This window comes from Eucyclogobius newberryi, unplaced genomic scaffold, assembly GCF_026437365.1.
Source record: "Eucyclogobius newberryi isolate DKJ021-1_F unplaced genomic scaffold, fEucNew1.0.hap1 SCAF_16, whole genome shotgun sequence".
Taxonomy (NCBI): domain Eukaryota; kingdom Metazoa; phylum Chordata; class Actinopteri; order Gobiiformes; family Gobiidae; genus Eucyclogobius; species Eucyclogobius newberryi.
In genome coordinates this window covers 13,476,814-13,493,418 of record NW_027315790.1, presented here as the reverse complement: position 1 = coordinate 13,493,418, position 16,605 = coordinate 13,476,814, and the positions used below count along the sequence as shown (strand labels likewise).

Sequence of the window (16,605 nt, the reverse complement as noted above, 5' to 3'; positions counted from 1 at the left end):
AAAATAAAGTGTCTCTGGTATCGCCCATTACTGCTATCAGAAAGAAAAAGTTTTATCAAGCGTCTTGTAAAAATGTATCGGCAAAAAGCTAGTCTTATTTCTAAACTGTGATTGCAGCTTCTTTGATTTTTCACAACAAGGCTGTTGGGTAAATGATTCCAATGTTTACACTTCTGAACATAGAAAATGTGATGTGTGCTGGTCCTTTTTACCATTCCACTATTTCTCATCAATGCACATCTTATACACATCTTGTGTATCAGATGCCAATTCAATCTGCAAAATTGAGGTGACTGAGACTGTTTTATGAAGCGACATGAAATGTTTACTGAGAACATGGAGAGGATGTTTATCCAAGGAGCTCAACTTGGCACATGACATCCAGAGAAAAAAAATAAAACATACCAATTTAAATACTTTTCTTACTACTACTTTCTGCACTACTATTTAACCTTAAAAAAATATTGTTTCTACAAAGTCAAAACTGTCCACTTCTCGATTAAAAAAACCTAAGCATATACATATTAATTCACAATTGGACAATTTACATTCTATTAATTGCCATGCCCTATTAGCAGTTCAAATACAAGTAAGATTTCAAGAATTCAAAAGCAAGAAATAAAATAAAAACACTGGAGACGTTGCTCCAAAAAGACATCCTCTTTAGTTTCTTATTGGCATGGAAGTCCTGGGCTGAAGCAGGCACGAAACAGAGGGAGCGTCTTGGTGGAAGAGCTGAGGGGGAGAGGATGGACGCCCAGACTTCTCCTCAAGTGTGAAGGGATTGTCCTGTGTAGAATATCAATTTACTTCTTCATCCTTTTTTCTGTGGGCCGTCTCCTCCCTGTCACTCCCAATGCAACAATCACCTGTCACCTCACTCGCCATCTCTTTCTCTGTCTCTGTTCTGTCCAGCGCGCCCCCCCCCCCCTCCTACTCCTGCCCCCCCCTGCTACTCCTGCCCCCCCCTGCTACTCCTGCCCCCCCTCCTGCTCCTGTCATCCTCCATAGCCCCCCGCACTAGCCCTTCTGTCGTGGTTTCCCTCCGATTCAAGTTCACACCTCACAGGTTCCCGCCCGTCCGTCCGTACACTCGCTTGCCCTCCCTCTGGGGGGTTGCCGCGGTGACAGCTAGGATGGATGATAGACAGGGCCTGGTTCGCTTACTTACTGGCCTAAGGAGTGAGAAGACTCTAACAAAGCTGTACTCCTGTTGTGACGAATAGCTATAGGTATAGTACAAATGTAGACAGGCTTATATCATTAAAAGAATCTCATGTCAGGTTCAAAGAAAACATTTTATGAAAGGCTAAATATTTTATGAAATCAACTTTAATGAGCTTTTACCCATATCATCATAGACATACTTAAAACATTTTCAATACATCATATTGCATATTGTCTTTCATTTGAGGCTTGAGTGCTCAAATGTCTGTCTCCACCTACCCACTATCTCCGCCCACAGTTTAGAACTTGCATGTAATTATTATTAACTCTTGATACACGTAGGTTAAAACAATGTTGCTAATTTTTCAACAACTTAAAATAACTTTGCTACTGTGAAAGTAGCTAAGAACAAGAAGTCAATGGACCTGTTTCTATTGTTGTTTTGTGGTTTTAGACAAATATTATGTTGAGCAATGATATATATTGTAAATGCATATTAATGATTGTCTTGTCAAACGGACATTGAATGTGTATCTAATCTCTCTGGTCCAGACTGAATGTTATTTGAATACAATTGGGTCCAAGTTAGTCAATGTAGGTGTGACCGTACCAAATCGCTATGGGATCGGATATCTGATTTATTAGATTTGTTCTACTTGTTTGACGCTTTTATCTGAATGCATTGTCTAAAGCTGTATAATGAAGATATCAGAATCCGGGCATGGGAATTATCATATTAGCAGCTTGCTTTATTATTAAATGCTCCGAGTCTTAAAAGGGAAGAGGTTCTTTGATTAACACAAATCTGCATTAATCACAATTTAATCACTCTCCCCATGTTGCTGTGGGTTGCATCAGTCGCCCATGCCTCCTCCTGCTCACCGTAGCGCTCCGATGCTATGCCTGTCTATTTGGCCTATGGCAAAAGGAACAGAAAAAGACATGCCTTTCTATTATGCCTCTGAATTTTGTATTTGCTAAAAATGTCCGCAGGCAAACGAGAAATTGCAGTCAAAAATCTTTCATTATTAATAGTGTTTATGTCCTTTCGAGAATTGCTGCAAAGTTGCAATTGGCGTTTGAGGACGATTGTTTCAAGAAAATCTGAGAACTGCGGTCTGGTTGTAGTTGTCTGGTTGTCCCGTCCCAAGCCTAAATAAATAGACCGCATATGCCTGCGCATAACACGGACCATCAACTTGCAAGGGCTACTTCACCACAAACAAATGTAACTTTGCGTCATCTTTATGTGGATGGCGTTGTTATTGTAAGTTGCGATTACCTGTTACAGCACGCAGTAGCATCTTAATATAAACAGCCTTTCTAGTATTGCGGCTACAGACTGCACAATACAATTACACTTTACAGCACTCATGTCCTTCCCTTCGCCCTGAGCTGTGAGCTGATATCCTCGTCCTAATACTCTCCTTTATCAACTTTAGTGCTGGCATAAGGTTTCTGTGCGACTCAAGGCTCTGTCGGCCTCATGGATCATAGCGACCTTCAGCATCCATTACCCTCACTCCTCTTCTGTTTACATATTTCCTCACCTGTTATCGCTCTGCCACTTTACATGCTGTGATCATAGTCCATTGAGATCACACGCTTACTGTTGAAAAGCTAGCTCTTAATGTAGGTGTTCATAATCAGTCATCTATAAAATGGATAAACCACAAATTTGTTAGGACACAGTAGCACGACGGCATACTAAGTTTATCTGTTGAGCAGAACAGGAAAATAAAAACATGAATAATCATTTTCAAAATGTGTTTTACAAGAGAAGAGTGCAAGAGTCATAAAGTTAAACAGCATCAGTAACAACACAATGTCACAGATTTTATGCCGTTTGGGGTCTTTTTTATGGGAAGTTTACATGTTATTCTTGTGTCTGGGTTTATATAAAATATGAATGCTAATTATACAATACGATCTGTACCAGTGTCTGGGAGTAGATTTCCCACGGCTCCAAACTGGCTGCTCAGTGACACTGGCTTAAGGATGGGTCAAAATATAAACACTTATTTTATTGATTGCAAACCCAAAAGACAACAAATTGCTGAGAGCTGATTGGCTGTGTGATGGCGTTCCACCCCTGCTTCATTTCATCTGAAAAAATGCTGTTCTAAAGCTGTATATGCACCCAAAAAATCATGCATAGGGATACTAGCAATGTGCTAAATGATACTTCCTCTTTTCACAGTTTGAAAACTGGTAATGGAGCTTTAAGTTTGTTGTTTGCTGACACATTTGAATTGAACTTGTACGTCTTCAGGTTTTATTTGTTTCCATCTTGGTTACATTTATTATTCAGAGATGTGTTAATCATTCTGTTCTGTACTTCTTCCTCCCTTACAGCTGACGATGGGTGTGGTGGGACTCTGAGGGGCCAGAGTGGGGTGATCACCACTCCTAATTACCCCGGCGAGTACAACAACAACGCTGACTGCACCTGGACTATACTGGCCGAGCCCGGGGACACCATCGCCCTGGTTTTCTCTGACTTTCAGCTGGAGGACGATTACGACCTGTTGGAGGTTAGCGGCACCGACGGCTCCTCTCAATGGTGAGTGCTCGGGGCCCACTGCGTTCTGGTCAGGGGTGGGGACGGAACACAGAGGGTCGAGAAGTCCAGCAGAGAGCCACCTGCCTACTAGAGAGCCACCTGCCTACTAGCGCTTGTACGCATGATGGAACTAGAGTAGGATAGTGCTGGGACACAGACACAGGGGAGACACAGAGCTGGTGGATTGTTATGTTGTGCTTTTTTAACAATGAGTTGAGGGTTCCAAACAAGCAATTTTGCACAATAGCACTAGTAAAACTGTAGTTTATAAAAGCTATTCCCCTGTTGCTCAGTGTGACAATTTATGTGGTTTTGAAATTTGAAGGAAGTTTCTCTACTAACTGTCTTTTCAAATCACATTGAAGAAGACATTTTGTGATTTTATCTGCTATATAGTTATATGTATGTATCAATAAATCACAATATTGATCTATAACTGCTCAACGAAACACTGCCCTGGTGTTGGGAAACCAGCATAACATAGTTAACAGCTCTTTGAATGTCACAGTAAAGCACTTACTAATACAAATACTGGTACATAAGATAAGATAAGATAATCCTTTATTGTCCACACATGGGGAAATGTCGGTGTTACAACGCAGTAGATACAGGGGGATAATTTATAGGAAGTTTCAAAAAAACACTCTTAATAGAAGAACTCTTATAAACAAAACAAAAAAACTCTTGTGAATTATATATATATATATATATATATATATATATATATATATATTATAGTGAATTAGTCTTAGTCTCATTGGCACCATGTGAGATAACATGTATACTTTCTAATGCAAATGTGGTGTAAGTACTACAGTTTGATCATGCAAATAGTTCAAAAATCTATATAGTTTGTGCGTTTGTCGCAGGTTCACTTTCAAAGGTAAATGTAAATATTTAAAGTGCAGAAAAGCAGCCACAAAAATAATACAAATTCAGTACAGGCAGAACTTACAGCAGCAGCCAGTAACCCACGGTGTAGCCAAGGACACACTCTCAAGCTTCCCTTAAATATCTTAGCCTCTCCCAAACCAAATGACAAATTATAGAGTTTTAAGGTCTAGAGAATTAAAACAAATGAACAAATCCATAATACACCTTTAACATAACAGCCCTCCATACGGCCATGACATTAATGCATGGGAAGCAGTCATAAATCACAAAATACACAAATAATTAAAATGATTCCCTGTTCCCTGACACGAACCACCATCTCACGCTCCATATGGGACGACCAGGTAGTAGTGGACCAGGTAGTGGACCAGTTAGTGGACCAGGTAGTAGTGGACCAGGTAGTGGACCAGGTAGTAGTGGACCAGGTAGTGGACCAGGTAGTAGTGGACCAGGTAGTAGTGGACCAGGTAGTAGTGGACCAGGTAGTGGACCAGGTAGTGGACCAGGTAGTGCCTCGGTTTAGCCCACTGAACCGGAGACAGTAGCAGGCTAAGTGTGCGGGAAAGTGCAGGGCCGTGGAGAAAGGGTTCGTCAGAAGTCGACTCTGCAGAAACAAAGAGGGCGCCCGGTGAGTGCTCCATGCGCGCTCAGGGCACAACACTCTTGGGCCAACAAAGAACCAGGAAGGCTGATTTGGGAATGACAATAAGTATGTGAACTCTAAAGAACACTCCATATCATGTTTAGATTTTTTGCCAGATTCTCACAATTTTCCCGCAAGCATATTTGTAAGCGCCTTGCACTGTTACAGGATTAATTTCAAACTACTTGCATCAACACAGAACAAAAATAGAAAACGCGACTAAACTGAAATATATTCAACTTTTTCTATATACACGAAATACACATATTATCTCTCAAATATTGTTCACACATTGTTCAACGTTCGTTTTACTGAGCTATTTATATTGGTATTTAATAATCCATCCCACCTCACAAGTGTGCAAGATGCATGAATATTGCACAGGTGATTTAGAACATCCCAAACATGCTCAATGGGTGACATGTCTGGTGTGGATGCTGCAAAAACTGGGATGTTTTCAGCTTCCAGGAATTGTGTACAGATCCTTTCAACATGGGGCCATACATTATCATGCTGCAATGGAGATGATGGTTGTGGATAAATGGCACAACACTGGACATGATTGTTTGTGAAAAATTTCTCAGAGAAATTGGTCTTTTGTGTGTATAGAAAAACACGTATGTCTTTGAGTCCAGCTCAGGAAAAATGGGAGCAAAAGATCATTATCCCATCAGGGACCTTTCCTGGCCCAAATACTACGAGTATTATTACATCTCTGGCCAAACCAACACAGCTGAACTCCAAACCTTACATATGGGTTGCAGATTTACAGCGTTAACCTTATTTCAAACTAATGGCCATACATAGAAATCTTACCAGCATTAAGGTCTTTAGAAAGCGCCCTCAGATTAAGACCGCTTTTAAAAGTTGGCTTGTTTAAACGTAATTGCGGTGTCTCCGTAAATGCGACCTAAATGCTGTCCGCTTGGAAGTGTGATAAGAGAGTGGCTAAGTGCTGGATTTAAACACCATCAAGGCCCACTGATACCAACACATAATGAGCCTATTGAATCTAATAAGTTTCCGTAGTGGGTGTATTATTTTATCAGCCGGTTGTGCCTTTCAAGTGTAATTTAAACTCTCTCTTTGACCATATCCAGTCACTGCGCTCCTCATATAAACACAGTACTCAGCTCTAATGATGAAGAGGTAGGCTATCCTGGCGTCTGTGCAGGTCTCTCACCATCTGCGGCGGCGGCTCCTCCTCTGCCTGACAACTCTCTCAGACCAGAAAGTAATTAGTGAGCTTCATTACCACCAACAGCCTGTGTCTATTTGCTGTTATTTCACCTATCAAGAACAACATGACGGACACATGGACACGACTTATAGTCAATACTCTTGTCCTGGTCCTGGTGACCGTTTACCCTATTACATTAAAACATTTGTAAAGGTGTGATGACGAGTATTCTACCTAATGGATCAATAAACCTCTAAAAATGTCCTGTTTACTGTCACCCAAAAACAATGTATACAGTGCCAAAGTATAAAAACCCTGAAAAAGAATTGTTTGCGGTGTATTAAGTGTGGTACTTTGATAAAGTATCAATATGAAGTGCCAGTTGCCTGTTACAGGGTTTTGTCGATTCTATGTTATTCTAACACTTTTAAAACATAAATTCTTTAAAAATGATTTAAGTTCAAGCTTGACAATTAATAATATCAAATTTAAAAAAAAAAATGTTTTTAACTTTTACTGAAGTGAAATGTATTTGTGAGTGTTTGTATAATTAATGGTACAAGTACATATAATGCATATAAATATACATTTAGACAAGGAGATAGAGTGTAGAGTTATCGGATATGGTTATCTTATTTTAAAAAGGGTAAGTAGTTGTAGTTAATGAGAATGTCGTCCTGTATCGTTTACTGTGGGAGTGGAGCTGTAGAATCCTGTTCGAGAATGCCCTCCTCGACCCTCTATTGTCCGGTGGAGTGGGCGAGCAGGGTTTCCAATGGGTTTTGTTCACCAAACCATACACTGCGAGAGTTTGAGGTCAGCCTCTCGACAGTGATCGCTCCGAGTGACCTCTCTAATTGGCCACCAGTCGGAGGTCTCAATCCCTCAGCTCTGCTCCGTACTTTCACACTTCCATGTGTACTTCCCTGCAGAGGACAGGTCTTCTCTATTGCTCTCTACTGCTCCCATGGACATCTCACTGACCAACCCACTCACCACTAAAATTGCCTTTCACTGTTGAAATATGGATCACAAAACCAAAGACATTAGATGTCAACTTGAGACTTGCCCTTAATCCATCTACTGTAACCATTCTCTTCTACACAGAGATCTAAAATGGACTCTGGCCATCTGCAGGAGGTTAAACTCTTTGTATGCCCTGGACACAGTAATGGCGTGCCAAATTTTACAATGCAGCTCTTGACCTTGTAATGTAGTACAGCATCCATAATGAATTAGGGTCATTGTATTCTCTTCGTGCTCCAAAATGGGCTCCAAAAACAATTTAAAGTTACTTATTTGCTCTGAAACTGCTACACAATGTAGTCAGGCTGCAACAGTTTTTGATAACTCGTTGTGTCATTTCTCAGTGGAAACCAATTTCACAATCATATAATTTATTGTCATGAGCTGTAATGTTTCGACAGATTTTCTTCTTTTAGATTCTTACATTAACAACATTGATATAGTTTAATTGCCGTCAAAGCAGCATTAGAAGCAGCTGTTTAATTTGTTCGGTTGGCTCTTGCACCTAAATTATGTCATTAATTTAGTTTTATGCTGTATTAATTGCAATGACTCCCTGCACATTTTAATGACTCTTGCACCAGTGTTCCCTGTATTGCTTGTCTAGTATTTCCTCGTACTGAGTTCAAAGGTGCACCACCGCAGGCATCCATAACCACAAAGAGCTGCCAGAGGAATATTTAGGCCCACACACATCAACAATGAGAGCTGCTAAGTCTGCCACAACTGGCAGATGGCTGCAGAAGAGTCAGGCTGGTGTCTTGGGGAGTCTGGGAGGTGATCAAATCCCAGATAGCCAAGCACAGATTCAAAGAGACTTCAATATCAAGCTACAAGGCCCAATTCTCAGTCTGCTCACAGTCAATCAAGAGTTCCTTTGAATGTTTTGCTAGTGAGTGAATGAGTGAAAGTGACATGCATCCAGGGTCTCTCTCACTCTGCGGTGGCTGGTTAGATATTCCTTCTGAACCTGCTTCCTCTATCAACACTTCTCTATCCGTCTTTCCCTGTAAAGCGCTCTGTATTTCAATGTTTATTGGCTCAGCTGGTGCTGCTTTGGCCCTCTCTGCCAACTGCCTGTGGCTGTCGCTTTAGTGTTCCTCAGTGCCTTCTTGTTTTGTAAACTAACCACTACTGAACACAGATCAGGCATTATAGTATGAGCACTGCCCTGTAATGTAATGATGACTACTCGCTCATATAGTCCCATATACTCTGTTCCGAATGTTGCTCAGAGCAAACAGCAAACCACTGTTATTAGTGGTGAATTTCAAACTTCTAAAATATTCAATACTTTGTGTGCCACCCGTCTGGATGTGTCTTGTGTTATGGGATACAAGTAAGAGTGGGGCTGTATACAGAATACAAGGCTTACTTCCCACCACCACTGCCACTGGAGAGTTGTATTGATTGATATGTGATGGACAGGTTCATTGGTCTAGTCAGAGAAAAAAGGCCAAGGATCAGGGTCAAAACAACACTTCCCTGATTGATCCACAACAGAAGCTACTCACTTCACACAGATTTTCCTTCTGAGTCAGAGGCCATTTAGATGTATTGAACACATTGACAAAGATCATTGTTTAAAGTTGTTTCTGTTCAATCGTAAATTTTGTTATTTATTTTGTTCCTCAATATCTTGTATTGAGGAACAAATCTCACTGTATCGAGATTTTACTGCATTTTTGAATCACTCGTCCTTGTGCAATTTTGAGGACGTCACTGTGTGTTGCCTACCTCTGCTGTTAGCTATCATGATGCTACATCAAAAAATCACTGGGAATGAACAGCAGTGATACTTCAAGAAGACAGAAGTTTGTTTTTTTGATCATCATCTACTTCTAGGCGAGCAGCGAAAACTTACTGCAATTAACTTTTGCAGACTTTACGTCTAAGCCACTCCGTTCACAGCCGCTCTTCGTACGGACAAGCCCTCAAAGCATTCAATTACTCAGACTTCAAATCAACCACCTGGACAGTAGGAAATAAGGCTAGCGTTAAGTCTGTAAGTAGACTAATAGGTTTAATAGCATAGCCACTAAGCCACCTTGTAAATTCGATAGTTTATTGTGTGAATAAGCTACCTGAAACAAAGTGCTCACTCCACAGTCTGGAGCGATTTCAGGAATCGGAAGTAATCAATTTTTGACTACAAACAGGGCCTTTGGAGATGTTAAACAGCCCCTATTTTAGAAGAATAATCCATTCTTTTGAGACTTATGGTTGGTACAGCCCAAAGCTCAGGAGGCAGGTGGTCTAGTGGCTTCTGTTCTCAAAATGGCACATTACCAACATGTCTCACGCCACTTCGGACCCATAAATATGAGTGTTCAAAACTCAAAAATACCCACAGTGTAGACTGAACCCTATCTTTCAGAGGGGATACATTTGGCCAACATACATCCTGATTGATCCTGAAGAGTTGGTGCCAGAACCTCGCCTCTCTTGGTCTTACCCGATCAGGGCTTTGTTTGTGCCGCCTGCTGCCGGGGGAATGCATTACTACGCCATTACACTGTTTGCATCCACATTGATTTTCCTCCTCATCACTATCCACTTTGAGGCAATGTAAATAACGCCTGACACTCACAAATTGCTGGATCCTCATTCTTGCCCGTGCTTTACTAAGTGGAACTCACAGCTATTTGACTTGTAATTTTCTTTGGCACACAATTGTTTTGCAAAGTACCATCATATATTTTAATCTTCTGGCAGGATTCCGCTGAGATACTGTGAGCTAGTCCCACCACTACCTACCCACCACTGCGCTATTGCGTAGTGTTCCCAAACAATCTTATGGTCTGGTAACTTTTTCAAACTCTTTTCCCCCAAGACAGTTTTTTTTTTGTTTCTTTTTTATTTGTCTATCTTTGAGAACACAACGTTCCCTGGTTAAATACAACTCTCTTCCTTTAAAGCAGATCTAAGTGTTTTGATACGCCGTGGTAGCCCCCCAGCCCAGCGCCGCTCTCTTTTGAGCCAATACCTTATGGACTTGAGACAGTAACGTTTGGATAGCAGAAGGATTATCCCTGCCGTGCTCCTCTGTGTCAGCATGTCCCGCCTGGTAGTACAAAAAAATACAAGAGACAAGAGGTTGCTGGAATGCACTGTAGAAGAATCTACTTCATCCAACTCTAACTGTAATCTATCTTTATAAGTGTCAAAAAAGGATTGATGACCTTCGACTTATGTGTTCATTCATTTAATGTGGATGCCCCGTTTTTTTTTAAATATTTTTATAAATGTCACATAAACTGAACTGAAGTGAGGAAAGATAGCTTAAGGTTTACAAAGTCCCAGTCATGTGGCAATAGCTAGCACAAGTGTCATTTGTGCAGCTCCCAAGCATGTTTAACTGGATCTGATTGTAAACAAATGAAATAAGGCCAAAAGAGAATATGTTATAATTTCTCTTATGGTTTGTCCTCTTTTATCTGAACATATTCTTCCATATTTTCCATAACTTTGGAACACTCCAAGTAAATTATTAGCATCTGCATGGAGATGAGCAGGTGGACATAGAAGTTATGCACTGCACCTTTAAAATATTCAAACGTTAATGGAATATTAGTAAATGCTTAATGTGTATTGTCTCTAAAACTGCAGAAAATGTGAGATTTTCCCATGCTGCTCCTCCCACACATCTTTAGCAGGACTTCACTGGTCCACGTCCATCACAGCAGGCCAGAAACCCTCTCTAACAAAGCAAGATCATATATTTAAGAAATAACTTCAAATTCTTTTCTAACCATGGCTCCTTTGGCATTTTGACAACGGGAACCTGCCCACTCCCTGAAGTCCCCTGCTTGTATGTAAAATAAACATAATGTGTTCATGGTCTGTTATTTTGGGTACACAACTGCCAAGCGTAGGCGAGGACTATTTGCATGGATGTGTTTTTAAATGGATACAATGCTGGAGTTGAGTGGGTGGGCAAATAGATATATATTTTTTCATTTCTTATGGTCTAGTCTTCTATTTTCTGCAATAAGCGTTTCAACCAGTAATCCAGAATAACAGTATTAGTCTTGTCTCATTTTGGGAGATTTTGGTATTGCCTCTGACTCGCTTCTGTGTGTGTTATTATCCTGATTGTCCAATTAAAGCCTCTTTTCATTATACTGCCTATTGTCATTTTCTGTAAGGAGATGAGTGAGATTTTATTATGTTCTGGAATGTTTTGTGGCAAGTTTGAGGTGGAGCTAATTTGTGCAAGCGAGACGGTTTTCTTTGTGCATTCATGCTTACTAGTAATTACTTTGCATGAATATTGCAGTAAGGATCTGAAGGTTTGTAGTGATGAAATGGCTTGCCGAGTTGTAAATAGCCCCATATACTGAAAAGGCCACCTCACCCACGCTTTTTGAGTTTATTTAACTATCCTTGTCTTTTTATTGACCATTTGGATATTTCTTGTAATTAGTTTTCCTTGACAATTTAGTTGTTTCTATTTAGGAAACAACTAAATTGTCAAGGTTGATTGACAATGACTCTTGGATGAGAGTCGAAACATCTATTTTTTCTAACTGAGTCCAGATGACTACAACTGAAGCTTTTTCTACATAACTCAATAACCTTCATGCCTGCTTTATAATATGTATTTTATCACACAAACCTCAACAAGGGGAGTGTATAATGTAACGTAAAATATGGGGTACCACGGCTTAGGAGAAGTACTTAAAACCACTGTTTTATTCTGTATTTGATTATTAAACCCAATTGTGATAATTTGGATAGTGTTCAATTAGGAATGATGATCCACACCAAATCACCCAAAAACGTATGGCTAAGAATGTTTATACTCTTATACTTATTCCATATTTACTTTGTACAGTCCATTTGATCAATTCTTTGATAAATATATGTTTAACATTCAGGGAACACCTATCAATCTTGCACTACTTTCTTGGACAACCCACTCTTTAGTCATTTAAAAACTGTTATTTATCGGCCAATGCTCAACCCACGGATCAATATGTGTTTTTACTGGACTCCCCGCCCCTGCTTCTCATCATCCGTTTGTCTGAGTCAGGATTCATTAACACAAACTCTTGGTTGAGAACACAATCTACAACCTGCCATCGATCAAAGCTGCAGGTAAGAGGCACTCTGCACCTGCTGCCAAAAAAACCTCAAATAGCTCCACATCCCACACCTGGTACTGAGCTGTAGTCCCTCTGCCCCAGCGCTTCACTCTGACTTGTCCCTGTGACCAAGAGGGCAACTGGAGTGAAGAGAGAAAATTACAGACGTTGGTATATCCATCTTTCAGTTGGGTTTCACAAGGTGCGCTGGCTTCCACCCACTTCAAGGACACAAGAGTGGTTACTTCTCAACAAAGAATGGCAACACTGCACTATTATTTATTGATCCATTGTTTAACCAGGAGAGTCCCACTGTGATTAAAAACCTCTTTTTAAGGGAGTCTTGGCCAAAGCAGCAAAGTTCCACACACAATTACAACAAATATACAAACAAACAACAATAAAATAACATGATCAAGGTTATGAAAAGAACAATTGCCCATTAATAAGGCAGTTTCAAATGCTTTCAGTTTGGTTTTAAAGGCATCCAAGGATAGGAATGAGCCGACTTCCAGTCTTTCTGCAACATGTTCCAAGCCTAAGGATCCAAGTAGACAAAGGCCAACGGAACAGAGAGCAACAGCTGATACTTTACTGTAAAATAACTGAAGTAGTTGAAGAGTTACTAATTGTTCAAACTGGAAGGCAGTTTGAGTTTTAATTTAAACACAAATAACAACAACAAAATCATAATTAATTCATTTTCTACCGCTTGTTCCCTTTAGGGGTCGCGGGTGACTGGAGCATCATGATGACTTTGGGCCTTAGGCGAGATTCACCCTGGACAGGGGCCAGCTCATCACAGGGTTAACACCATAGCCATTACAGACAAACATTCACTCTCACATTCATTCACTAGGGACAATTTACAGTTGCCAATTTTGCCTAACACATGTATGTGTTTGGACGGTGGGAGGAGCCGGAGAACCCGGAGAGAACCCACGGTAACACGGGGAGAACATGCAGACTCCACCCAGAGAGATCATGTGATGTTGGTCTGGCCCGGGAATCGAATCTATGATCTGCTTCTTGGGATGTCATCATAATGACATCAAAAAATATATTGCTACACAAGCTACTTCTTATTTTTAATTACAGACTGTTTTTATGTTAAAAATCATCATAGCTGTTTTGGTTTATCTGATAAGTAGACGCCCTCCACAAATTGCTACAGAACTAATGCTAACCACACAGAGTTAAAAATGAATGAACAAGCTACTGACTGATTCTTTCTGTTCTCTTTGAAATGAATTATGGAAGTCTTTAATACATCCTTCAAAAGCACTCCTATAGATGTAAGTATCCTGGTAGACACACAGAGGTTAATGGGCCAGAGGACTGTGCCCTGCCTAGTCCTCTCTTCTCTCGTGTTTACTAAGCATTGCACCACTGGGACGCAGTCTGTTACTTTTAGCTGCCTCTCAGAAGCACTAATGCCTTATGATCCGTACACCCTCATGTATTTGAAGTTCTGTGCATCAATGCCTAGGGCTTGCAAATTAATATGTATTATTTTCCATCCCTGAGATTAAAAAAAAGAACAGTTGCATTTTTATTCCATTCCTATGGGAGAGCTTTTAAAACAGAAATAATGTCCACATCTTAAGCAACTTCAGCCATGACAATGAAAAAAATAGACAAGAATATCTCCATTACCCAGGTGAATTCTGTAAATCTTTTTTGATCTTCTCCAGATACTTCCATATGGACCCGCTGACACTTTAGCTTTGTGTCGCTCATATCATCTTAGAAGTTATCTTTGAATATGTTGAAAGAAGACAAAGCCATCCAGTTCGCTGTTCTCTCATTGCATTCAAAAAACAATAACTTGTTTTAGTTTAGCGTAGCACACTGATCTGGGCAGCTTTGATGTTTTAAGCCACATCCTGGGTCAAGTGAGACTAACCTAAAAAAAACATACTAGCATGATATGTGTTGTGGTGTGATCAAAGAGAATTGAAGCTCAATAACAATTGATTTGGACATTGAGTAAACATCACTGCGTTCTCACAATCCTCACCTATAGTAGACACTTTCCTCAAGCTGCTCGCTTTGGGGGTGTGATTGGGGTTACGCGTCACAAGATTATGCAATATGTCTCGCCAGTCAATTAATCAATCGCAGTAATTAGCCAAGCTAGAGCTGGAGGCGAGGCGGGTTGCGTTGAATATGAAATCAATCTGGCCGGAGCTGTAAAGAGTAGTCTAGAGCAGAGGGCAGCAAAGGGTACAGTGGTAGAAAGAAGTGAAGAAAAAGAGATGCTAAATCTCTGTGGGACTTTCCTGGTTAAATAAAGGTCAAAAATAATAAACAAGGTCCCCAAGTTGGGTAATACTATAGCTTTGCAAATAATCAAACGGCCCTGGTAGGGGTTTTCACGGATGACCGATGAAATATTACTGAATACATAACCAGTCATAAGTAGTTGTAACAACCTGGTCTGCACTGCCCATGGGAAAATACAGTTCATCCCATCACCACTCCCTCACTGCATTATACAGTCATGTCCGTCTCCCTGGCTTCTTGGCAATTTGCCAGCCATTCACAGATTATTCAATCCAACCTCTTTCGTAACATAAAAAAAAAATCTGAACCTCAGTGCAGCGAGAGCAGCCACATTGGAGCATGACATGCACCTGCCGCCAGATTCTAAGAGGCCATTCAATCCTTCTTCTGCTAGCTGTCATCCCGTCATTATGCCAAAAAGAGCACATCCATTTATCTTCTGTCCATGCTCGGCTCCTCCATCTCCATCTCTAAACACGGAGGTTCACATCATTACATCAGGTGACTCACTATGGACTTCTGGAATCTGGAGAATGTTCTGTTATCCTTTAGTTTCTTATAAAACTGAATGTCTTTGTTTTTCCTTTACTGAGAGGGTATGGACCCAATGGCGTATGTCCTTGTGTGAGGTCATACATTTCAAAACAAAACAATATGTTAGGAGGGAGACCTGACTGGCAACCAAAGAGCTCAAAGTAGAACATCACCATGAGACTTATTAAATACTGCCAAACCGTCACATAGTTAAAAGTTGAAGTTGTTGCTAACAGTGGGATTGTAAATCCTATAATCAGAAGAGAATACAGAAGAGTCCATGGTGTTGTCTTATCTTGCAGTCTGGCCTATGCCCCAGCAGTAGCAGGACGTGTCCCTGAACATCCCTGGTGTGGACAGAGATGTGTCTGCCTGATGTGGGTCACTGCTCAAGCACAACCTTGCACAAACTCTATCTATAGCCAGCAAATGTTTACTCACACTGAATTGCAGACACAGCAACACACCCATTCTCCATATGTTACTGATCAAACTTAGTCTCATGACCTCAACAATATACATCTGTGGCACTTCAATGTCCCCAGAACAAGTGTGCTCTGGTTTGCATCACAGGTTGGTTGCACTCAGATAAATTTACTCAAAGATTCAAGATTACTTTATTTGTACCAAAGGAAATTTCTTTCAGGCACACAGGCTTCCACACATAAGACAGACATAGAGTATGACATAGACACTAGAATACAACGTCCTTAGACCTTCCTTCTTGACAAGGAACAGATGCACATCCTTTGAAGATGGACTATGGAGCCGGAAATACTTAGGAGGAGAGAGGGTGGCTCGTCTAGTATTGAGAGAGCTCATCCAAGCAGATGAGGAGCAATTAATTTAGTATAGAGAGAGTGCCTCCAGATAGTTGAGGAGCAGGTCAGGGTAGTGAGATGGGGGCATCTAAGGTACATGCATCACTGAAACAGCAGAAGCAGTGTCTGAAACAGTACCACTCCTCGAGGAGAGTGGAAGAAGGAGTGTGAACATGTATTGAAGTTACTCTGTACTTTATGCGTACACAAGTGAATATTTTTATGTTGACGACATTAAATGATTTGAAAATATGTGTTTCCTGCACTATTCTATCAGACAGGATTTAGCGTTTTATAATTGATAACAGCAGAATTACGGCATTATTTAATGTTTTGGCCCTCCAATTACATTCACTTCAAATTATGAATCAGATGTTACGTCTTACACTGTTAGTAGTATTAGT

At 40.5% G+C, this 16,605-nt stretch overlaps 1 protein-coding gene across 1 annotated transcript in view; it reads left to right on the top strand.

Annotated features, from left to right (window-relative positions):
* csmd2 (CUB and Sushi multiple domains 2) overlaps nucleotides 1-16,605 on the top strand; it is a 245,291-nt gene that overhangs the window by 99,578 nt on the left and 129,108 nt on the right. The window contains exon 5 of the mRNA XM_072447628.1: nucleotides 3,523-3,730. Within this exon, the coding sequence (XP_072303729.1) occupies nucleotides 3,523-3,730 (208 nt within the window). The remainder of the gene's footprint in view (nucleotides 1-3,522; nucleotides 3,731-16,605) is intronic.